Source organism: Hibiscus syriacus, unplaced genomic scaffold (assembly GCF_006381635.1).
Source record: "Hibiscus syriacus cultivar Baekdansim isolate YM2019G1 unplaced genomic scaffold, ASM638163v2 tig00011718_pilon, whole genome shotgun sequence".
NCBI lineage: Eukaryota > Viridiplantae > Streptophyta > Magnoliopsida > Malvales > Malvaceae > Hibiscus > Hibiscus syriacus.
In genome coordinates, this window is record NW_024062254.1 from 735,599 (window position 1) to 745,616 (window position 10,018).

The window sequence follows — 10,018 nt, forward strand, 5'->3', positions numbered from 1 at the left end:
TTAAACAGCACGTGCCGTGCATGGTATAGTTGTAAAATATATTTGTATCCAACACGAATGTAGTTATGTTTTTCAAAGTTATTTTATATATTTAAAAGGATCCTTGGAATAAATCTCTCTGTATTAAAGTGTCGTACACAAAAACTAAAAAATAATTAGTTTACACAACATAACAACTGTGGTGACATGTCCTATATTAAAGGTTTATTTATTTTTCAACACTATCATTTTCCATGCAAAACGACATAGTATGTGCCATAGGAATGATGTTATAGCTAATTTATTATTTATTTGGATTCAAGTGTGCATCTAGGTGTTTGACCGCTAGGGTTCTGCACAAAGGACATAATATATATTTAATTATAAACAATTTATTCAATATAGACAATAGTGAACATGATGCTTAGAGTTGATGTGGAAGTTAGTCGAAAGTTACTTGTAGATTTGGTGATAAAGTTAGTGATGAATTTGATGACAAAAAAGGCTGACATAAATTTTGTCATTTAATTTGTCACTAACTTTGTCACTAAATTTATAGTCTTCTACTAATTTTACCATCACATTTGTCATCAACTAAGAATGCAATAATGCTTTGGTTAAGCGGTTAATTGCACTTCAAATGTGAAATGATATCTTCTAATTGTATTAACTGTGTTAAGTTGATAGCTTCTAAAGAAGAGAAGTTAAAAAACAAATGATCCTGTCCTTTGAACCAAATTGATTTTACAACCTTAAGGACGCTTATTTTACACCACGATGATTAGTGGGAAAGAATCCACGTGTTGGGCCCCGCCTTTGTTTACTGGGTTTGTTTTGGCCTCTGTTTTATTGTTGTTTTTATTGTCTTGCATATTTTTTGTTCCTCTTGCCACTTTTTACTTCTAGTAGGTGCCATGAACATTGCTGGGAGGCCAAGCTGAGATTTATGCTTCGTGGTTGAGGAGTTGCAAAGCTTTTATGAGATAAGAAAATTTAATGAATTCAACGTGCTAACATACTATTGATTCTTTTTTTATAAATAATTTAACAGAATTAACGACCAGGTTATTTTATTTAACATTCATCAAATGCAGGCATCAAAAGTGCAACTCTTTATAAATGCAGGTACTGATTTAATATAAATATATAAATACCTCTTTTATAAAATATGATACATTGAAGTACCAAATAATATATTAAACCTATGTATGTGTGTGTGTGTATGCCAATGTTCCAATTTCTACGAAGTTGCTTGTTTACTCTATTCGCCCTACCAATCTCAGCCCTTGCAAGTCTCTTAGAAACAGAAGTATTTTATTTTTATTTTTTGCAATGTTTGAAGGATGAGGGCTAGATTAATTATTGTCAAATTTGATTCTATTACATATATTTGCTTATTGTAATTTCTGAGCTTTAATTTTTAATATTCTTAATATTTGATACACTGATAGCTCCACTGGGAAGACAATGGCGGAAAACGTACAAACCTACCTTGTTTTCCTGATGGACAGGTTGTTACTGTTGATTTACCACTGAAAAGGCTACCCTTGTTTATCTTCGATATGCCGTGAATTGAATGTGCAATGAGTCTAATCACTACCCAAAAAATCATTTCCAGGAAATCATGAAACCAGTTTTAACCCTTCAAGGAAACAGGGCACATCCAAATAGTAAGAGGGTATCTTGCACCACCAGAGGGTATCTTGCACCAGAGGGTATCTTGCACCAGCTGGTATCTTGCACCAGAGGGTTCTGGAGCAACAATTACCTATTAAATTCTTTAGTCAAAGCAATTTAACACTTTTGGACAAGGCTAAGAGTCAATTTGTTGATAAAATCAGTTAATGTATATTTTAAAAGTGTTTAGAAAGAATTTAACAAATGCTAATCTCAATTTGGTTAATCAAACTCTAGTTAAAACAATCAAACTGTGGGAAACCATTTGTGTTTTAACTTAAACCAATATCAGTACGACTATTTTTAAGGGTAAATTACAAATTAACCTTTTTTTGTGTAATCGTGTTCTACACGTTGGGCCTTTGTCTATTGGGCTTGTCTGGGTCTCCGTTTTATTGTTTGTTTCCTTTCCCCTCTGATCTTTCTAATCCACATCCATCTTATCTCGAGTGACCCCACAGCCGTCACCATGCAAGCCACTTGTCAGAGCCCTCAGGCCACCGCATTTCCGTCCCGGAGTTCCGCCGCCTTTCTAACCCGGCGAGCCTCCTCCTTCCCCACTTTAAAGCCATTCGCCGCCCCTCCAAACCATCGTCATTGTTTTCGAAACTTTCAGTTCCCTCCCTCATTTCCAACAATTCGACTCAAAAAACACAGCTCAAGTATAGCGGATTCGATGCCACAGGCCACGGTGTACGGCTTCGGATCACCGGAAGCTGACTTGCGGAAACCCAAAGTCGGAATATACTCGGTGTCCTGTGCGGGGAACAAGTGCAACGCGCATTTGTTGAAGTGGTCGGAGGAAGTGAATCTGGGCGTTAAAGAGAGAGAGATGGTTGCCTTTAGATCCAATACGGGCGAGGTTAGCGATGCGACCACAATGGGGAATAGAGGGATGTGCAACGGTTTGCAATCTAGGGATTTCATTGCTGATAGCATTGCAGCGAGGTCGAGGGCTGGGCAGTATGACGGGAATATCTCTATTCCTGGTTGTGATGAAAATGTAAGTTATATTATTCTAACTTTACTCCTTTTTAAATTCAAAGCCGCACCGTTTGATTTTTGTTGATTTGTTTATTTAGGTAATATCTAATAGGTGGGAATTTGTTGAAAAGCAAAAAGATTGGTGGCAAGTTCAATGGTATAAGTCATTTTCAATATAACATAGAAAAATTGCCTTGGGAAAATACTAGGGGAAAAAAGGGTGTTTTTGTTGTATGCCCTATTGATTTTAATTGTGAGAAGGAGGAGAGAAGAATAGGGTAGTAAGCTGCTTTTCTCTTAAAAGTGGTCTCCTTATTGTTTCAATGGATAAAGCTAATCAAAGTGATCATTTAATTCATTAATGCTACTTTATGAATGGAGGTAAGGATTATTGCCATGTGAAATCTAAATGCAATCTTTTGTTTGGTTTGAAGATGTCAGGTGCAATTATTGCAATGGGAAGGCTCAATCGCCCAAGTATTCTGATTTATGGTGGAGCCATCAAGGTTTGCTGTTTTGCTTTGTCTGGCAGAACTGCTGTACATCGACTAACCTTCTTTAGTTGCAAATGACTCATATAGGCATTATATCCAATTAATATTGTTCTTATAACATTCTGTTGCAAGTTTTCTGTGGAAGATCGACAGACTCTTCAATATTCTTTATTGAATACACATTTCACCCCTCTTATGTTAAGGATTGGTTTCAAAGTGGAAAGCACTCTGCCGAATGAGTACTTGTATACTTTATAATCTGCAGCTTGCATTTTATATGTAAAAATTTTCCTGTCGATTCACACCCACTATAAAAGAAATGAACGTATGCATGGCTTAGTATGACATGTAGGTGTGTTGGCATTTGGCAATTTGATTACATGTTATGTATTGAATGAAATTTGTACAATTGGTTGTTCTGGTTCTCTCCGTTGTTTCTTATACATGATTACGTCAGATTTTCACATAACTGTAATTTATCTAAATTTGGGTGGTGGTGTCCTATTCAATGATTTATTTATATACATTTTTTATACTTGTCTTTTGCAGCCCCATCATTTTCATGGCAATACAAATGGTATAATATCTGACTTGCAGGTAAAAGACAATGATATGCCGTATTATTGTTATGCTAGTTGATTACATTTTTCATTTTATATCTTCATCTTAGCTGGATATTTTGAAAGGTATTGGAGTTTCTGTGGCTCTCTGAATATTTTTTGCTTTTAGGAGTGATGATTGCAAGAAAATTTCTTGTATTAGCGTAAGGATATTGAGAATTATGAGGATAAATACACTCAATGTTTTTCATGATCTATGGTTTTTATGGCAAGTATATGAGAATTGAAGTAATGACAGTGAAAATTTGGAGCCCTTGTTACATTGTTTTGGTTTTACTATTTCTCTGAACTGACTTGGTACTCACCCTTGAGGAGCAATATTTGCTTCTTTGCTTTCATTTTCTCTGTTTATCTTCTTCCCTTGTTTTACTTTTTATGAGTTGGAGGATTAAAATAGGGACCAACTTACTGTTTAAACTTTAGAGCTCTTACATTATTTTGGTTTTACTCTATGTCTGAACTGAAGTAGTACTCACCCTTGAGGGGCAGAGTTTGCTTATTTGATTTTGCTTTTCTCTCTTGTTCTTCTTCCATGTTTTTATGAGTTTGGAGGATTAAAATAAGGACCAACTGATTGAACAAGTTTTCTCAAAATCAATCAATTTCGTTCGAATGTCTACCTAGAGTTAATATGTTAAGATTGACTTTTATTTCATTGGTTTATCTGAAAATACTAGTACTTTTTCTCAATTATGGTAACCTTGTAAGGTTGGTTTTTTTTTCTTTTTTTGGCGGAACAGTGCTCTAGAGAGTATGTAAGTGGAGAAATAAGTGATGAGCAGAGAGCCTCTGGGGGAAAATATGCTCCAAATACCCTGGCATCTGCAATGGAAGCTTTGGGAATGTCTCTTCCTTACAGGTAGAACTATGCTCACTCAGGATAATTTCGGTTGTGATTTTGAATTTCTGCAACATTTTTCAATTACTATTTTTTGTTTGTGCCTGACTAGGTCTTCAATATCTGCTGAAGACCCATTGAAATTGGTTGAATGCCGTTTGGCTGGAAAGTATCTACTAGAATTGTTGAAAATGGATATAAAACCTCAAGATATTATCACCCACAAATCTTTACGTAATGCAATGGTTATTGTCATAGCCCTGGGTGAATCAACTAATGCTGTGTCACATTTAATTGCCATAGCAAGGTGAGAACTTATGCCAGATATCCCTTGGGTCTCAAAACTTTTTGAAAATTTGTGGAAGTGAATATTGGAATTATTCATGGCAGGTCTGTTGGGTTAGAATTGACTTCTGATGATTTCCTGAAGGTTAGTGATGAGGTTTCATTTCTGGCTGATCTGAAGCCCGGAGGCATATATGACAACATGGAGGATTTACACAAGGTATAGGTTAACTACAGATCTTTTTTCCCGCTAGAAACAGGAACTTAAATTGACATAAAAAGTAATACTTCATACAATATTAAGATAAATAGGCTGGGTAAATGCATCAACCAAAAGCAGCAGCACCAATATAGAGTTTGCTGGTGAATTACAAACATAACGAAAATAAAAAATAGCACAATTATTTGAGGAAACAATAGGTTAAAATTTAGTTTCTAGTTTTGCCAGGGCATCGGTGCACTGGTTGGCCTCCTTGAACATGTGCTGAAAGGTCCTACTCAGTATTGTATTCAGGAGTTTCCTCCTATCATTTATCAAAGTGGATAGCACAAGGTTAGGATTCTTTCAGTTACAAAATAAAGCTATTAACTGAGGCAACATCACTTCTTTTTCTAGTTTATCAATTCCTAGGTTCCTAGTCATCTCTAACCCATCCCTCAAAGCCCAAAATTCTGCTTTGATGCTAGTAGCATTCGAGATGTGTTGAAACAAACCAATTATCCTGGTCCAGCCTTCCCTAGGTCTCCTAAATAGGAGCCATCTGAATTAAGTTTCTTCCAATCCGTAGCAGGTGCCTTCCATTGAACAGGGGAAAAGGATTGGTGTAAGAGCAGTTTTATGGGTGGAAGTAAAGCAGAGAGTTCTGCATCTTCTTCTAAAGGCTTTTCGGGGGATGTTCTCTTGCGTGCGGGCATTGCGTGAGGTCCAATGTTACCACATCATTGATCCAAAGATCAAGCACCAAGGAGTTTTTGGTTTAGGAAACCAGATTTTGGAGTTAAGGTTGCTCGAGAGCCATCCTTCCCATCTTCCATTTGATTTTGGAAGCTAGGAATTGTTGATTCGGAAACTATTCCACCAAGAAGAGTCTTGTCAATAGGGCACGCAGTAAATATTTGACGGTTTCCTGATGGTTTAGGCAAAATGGGCGGATATTTCTAGTACTCATACCTCTAGCATCAGGTAATTCCTCATGGGCAGGACTTTAAAAGAACATTCCCATAAAAATATTTTATGTTTGGGTTGGATCTTGGACTTCCAAATATGGTCTTAGAAAAGCATCAATAAAATAGTTTGGTAGTTGTTGGGGAAAGGCCAAGGGGCTGATACTGTACCAACATTCTCTTCTCTGGTGAAGTGTCCAAGTGTTGCCCATGGCATTTAGGGGACCTGTGAATTGGACATGTAACAAACCATGTATAATCCAATTCCATTCTATAAACTTGGCAGTCCTTCCATCGATGATAATAAACCGAATCCCTTGCTCAAGTAGAGGGCTAGTTTTGCGGAGTGCACTTCATGTAGGCGAAATATCACATATCTGGGTCTTCGATGTGTTTCCTGGGAGGTTCTTTGAGAGTGATGTAGCTACCCACCAGCTATCTCTTTCATGAATGATCCTCCAACCCAATTTCATAATCTGGGCTTGGTTTTGGAATTTCTGTACTTGACCCAATCGCCCTTCAGATTTTGGTTGTATGCTTTTCTCCCAATTCCCAAGACAGTTTTCTTGTTTCTTCTTTGCCTCTAGAAGAGATTGTGGTTGATTCGTTCAAGTGGTTGCCAAATAGTTGTCGGAAGGTGGCATTTCATATAGTTTGTGGGAATGGTTGCAGTGGTTGATTGGATTAACATGAGTGATCTTGCTGGTGAAAGTAGATTTTCTTTCCAAGAGCTCAATTTGTCTTTTCGCTTTTTTTTTGAGTGGGTAATTAAGGCAGTGCCTCTACAGCTTAAGAGGTATCCCTAAGGAGGCCATTTATATCACAGTGTAAGAAACCCTGAAGAAAGGTCTGAACAGGGCCAAGAAATGAGTGTGCTGAACTTTGCTGACGAGAGAACTTGGTTAGAGCATCAGCAGCTCTATTGGCTTCGCGACGAATGAGTTTATAATCCACAACCCATGCGCGGTCTTGAAAAGAGGCGATGACTCTGACAATGTGTGAGGGGTTTGAGCATGCATTTGAAGAAGAAACCATGAAGTAAACATCTCTATTATCGAGTTGACACTGAACCTTTTCAAATCCTTGAGTTCATGCTAGCTTTTAGGCCTTCAAACAAACCCCAGAGCTATGCCTGGAGGACAATCGTGAAAATTCTCCTGAACATTCTCTTGATTAAAAGGAATAGGTATCTCATGGCAGTGTTTATGGGGATGACCTGTTTTTCCACGAATAAAACATAGCTCATCTATCATTCATATTAAATATCCTTTTTTACCCCTTCGACATAAATTAATTTCCTCAATGATTCATCTAAGCTCACCTAGACAGAAACAAGCAAACTTGCCTTTCTCCTAGTACTGGTTGCATTGTCAACTCTGGAGAGGCATCCCTTGCTCTTTCCTATTTGAGTGAGAATCTCAGAATCATAGTATTCAAACGCTGATTCTGGTAATCTCACCCATACTGCCACTGGAGCAGCAACAATAGGGGTGGTTGCGAGGGACCACCACGGATTGGTTTCTGCTGGAGTAGCCCGTACACTAGAAGGGGTTCAAACTGCTGAAATGGCTGAAGGACAAGCCTTCATGGCTGGACTCTCTCGCGCACAGCTGAAAAGGGTTGGAATCAGGTAGTCGTTGAGGGAGACGTAATATCTATAGTGAGTTGTCTGACCAACCCCGTGGTTGATATGTCTCTAGGCAGGGTAAATCTGTGAGAAGCCAGCTCTCTATTGGCACGACACCCTGAAATCCAAGTCCTTTGTGAAGGCACAGCGAACAGAGTAGCTCATACACTTGCTGAATCGGCCTTGTAATCTGTCTTTGGAGTTTTGTTTTTTCCCCCCCGAAAATTTGAGCATCATTAAAAACCCCTTCTAGAGTCTATAAGGGGAAATGACAAACGATGTATTGGATGATGCCTTTTACGGTTAATATATGAAACTGATTTTCTCATAAAAAATTATCTGACATTTATGTGTATGCTGAATATATATGTTTTGATTCTTACCAAAAAAAAATTATATAATGTTTTGACAGATTGGAGGAACACCTGAAGTGATTCGTTATCTTTTGGAGCTTGGGTGTCTTGATGGGGATTGCATGACAGGTATGTCAATCTGGATTCTACTAAGATTTCTTTATTTACTGCAATTCTAGAGCTTTTAATTTGCAATATTCTCAATATTTTCCACAATGATTTTTCCACTCTAGTGACTGGGAAGACAATGGCAGAAAATGCACAAAGCTACCCCCTTTTACCAGACCGACCGGTTGGTACTGTTGTTTTATCCCACTGGGAAAGGGTAGGTTCCTTCTACATGTTAGATTTGAATGTGTATCTTTCCGTCAAGAATACGAGTTTGAATTTGCTTTCCTTGTATATCTGCATTTTCTAAACTCTGAACTCAAAAATTTCCAGGAAAATGTAGCAGACAGTAGAGGGGAGGGACCTAATTGGGGATCTCAAATGTTGACTCTAGCAAGTGTAGTGATGGGAGCAATTCTTAGTAAGGTACTGTGATTTGGAGTTGATGGACTGTTTATATTTTTCAAGGTTTTAAAACCATCATTTTACATTTGAAGTGCATTAATTCCCTAACTAAAGCACTTCTGCATTAGGAAACTTCGGTGGATTATGCGGTGAAGTTGGTACTGAATTCGGTGACAAAGTTTCCGATAAAATTAGTTGCGGAATTGGTGAAGGTAGTAATGAAATTGGTGAGAAATGCACTGACAAGATCAGTGACAAAAGAGTTACTGACAGAGTCAGTCATAAGGTTTGTGGCACCACTAGCTGCATATTTGGTGAAATGGTTTGTGGCAGATTTGGTCGAATGGTTCGTGACAAAGTTAATGACAAAATTAGTGGCAGAGTTTGCGATAAAATTAGTGGCGGAATTGGTGAAGAAGGTAGTAACGAAGTTCATGAGAAATGCACTGATAAGATCAGTGGCAATAGAGTTACTGACGGAGTCGGTCATAAGGTTTGTGGCACCACTACCTGCATATTTGGTGAAATGGTTTGTGGCAGATTTGGTCGAATGGTTCGTTACATATTTGGTGGAATGGTTAATGGCGACGAGTTAGTGTTGAATTTGATGATGATCCATGTCATCCTTGGCATCTAATGAAACAAATGTAAGGATAGTTTTGTAATAAGGTCAAATAAGCTCTAGTATATTTTGTTTTATATTTTATTTTATGCGTGGACTGTTACAATTAAGTAGGGCTAGGGGTGTAAATGATCCTGGCTTGAACGAACAAGGTTATGTTCGTATTCGTTTGTTTTTTTAAAGGTATTCATGTTCGGTTTGTGTTCTGTTAAATTTTTAATATCGTGTTCGTTTATTTATTTTTGAATGTGTTCGTTAGAGATGACCATAGCCAGATTTAAATCCGATCCGGATCGGATAAAAACTGATCTGGTTTTTTCACCAAGTCAAAAAATCGGTTTATAAAAAAATCGGTTCGGATCATAACCGGTTTGGAGGGCTGGATGATGTAACCGGTGTAACCGGTTTCGGTTTGAAAAAAACCGATTTTTAAAAAAATTGGTTTTTAATCCGGTAAAAAATTCGGTCATTCAATTTTTTAAACCCCATGCCAGATTTTTTTCGGATAAAAAATTTCAAACCGGTTTTTAATTCGGTAAAAAATCCGGTCGTCTAATTTTTTTCCAAATCGGCTATACTATCCGGTTTTAAAATATCCGATCCGGTTTTTAAAAAATCGGTTTTTCTCAAATCAGGTTTCGGATATTTTTTACGCAAAATCAGATATTCGGATTTTTGTGTACTTCTAGTGTTTGTGTTCGTTTATTTATTGTTTGCGACCGTGTTTATGAGTTTGTTTGTTTAGCGTTCATTTAGTGTTCATTAGCTTTTATTTAGTTTTTGTGTGTCATTCATTTATATATTTAGTTTTTAGTTTCATTTGCAAGAAAAAATAGTAAAATTACGCCACTAATATTTAAAC

The 10,018-nt window shown here is 37.3% G+C and overlaps 1 protein-coding gene across 3 annotated transcripts; it reads left to right on the plus strand.

Moving 5' to 3' along the window:
- The first annotated feature begins 596 nt into the window (after positions 1–596).
- LOC120204806 (dihydroxy-acid dehydratase, chloroplastic-like) lies at positions 597–9,351 on the plus strand. 3 transcript variants are annotated; one of them, XM_039204819.1, is made up of 12 exons: positions 597–1,104; positions 1,431–1,490; positions 1,598–2,659; positions 3,075–3,146; positions 3,684–3,731; positions 4,495–4,613; positions 4,705–4,899; positions 4,983–5,097; positions 8,081–8,150; positions 8,255–8,346; positions 8,463–8,555; positions 8,663–9,351. In XM_039204819.1, the coding sequence occupies exons 3-12, from the start codon at positions 2,126–2,128 to the stop codon at positions 9,128–9,130; spliced, it is 1,806 nt and encodes a 601-aa protein (XP_039060750.1). In that variant the 5' UTR covers positions 597–1,104; positions 1,431–1,490; positions 1,598–2,125; the 3' UTR covers positions 9,131–9,351. The 3 variants fall into 3 exon arrangements, with proteins under 3 accessions (XP_039060750.1, XP_039060752.1, XP_039060751.1); XM_039204821.1 differs by having other exon boundaries at positions 1,431–2,659; XM_039204820.1 differs by lacking the exon at positions 597–1,104 and having other exon boundaries at positions 1,191–1,490.
- The last annotated feature ends 667 nt before the right edge of the window (positions 9,352–10,018 follow it).

What these genes read in the sequence shown, in the direction of transcription:
- LOC120204806 (XM_039204821.1), top strand. Translation starts at nt 2,126, where the DNA reads ATGCAAGCCACTTGTCAGAGCCCTCAGGCCACCGCATTTCCGTCCCGG. An exon ending in TTCCTGGTTGTGATGAAAAT is followed by an intron (nt 2,660 to 3,074) that starts GTAAGTTATATT and finishes TTTGGTTTGAAG; the next exon opens with ATGTCAGGTGCAATTATTGC. An exon ending in TTTATGGTGGAGCCATCAAG is followed by an intron (nt 3,147 to 3,683) that starts GTTTGCTGTTTT and finishes TGTCTTTTGCAG; the next exon opens with CCCCATCATTTTCATGGCAA.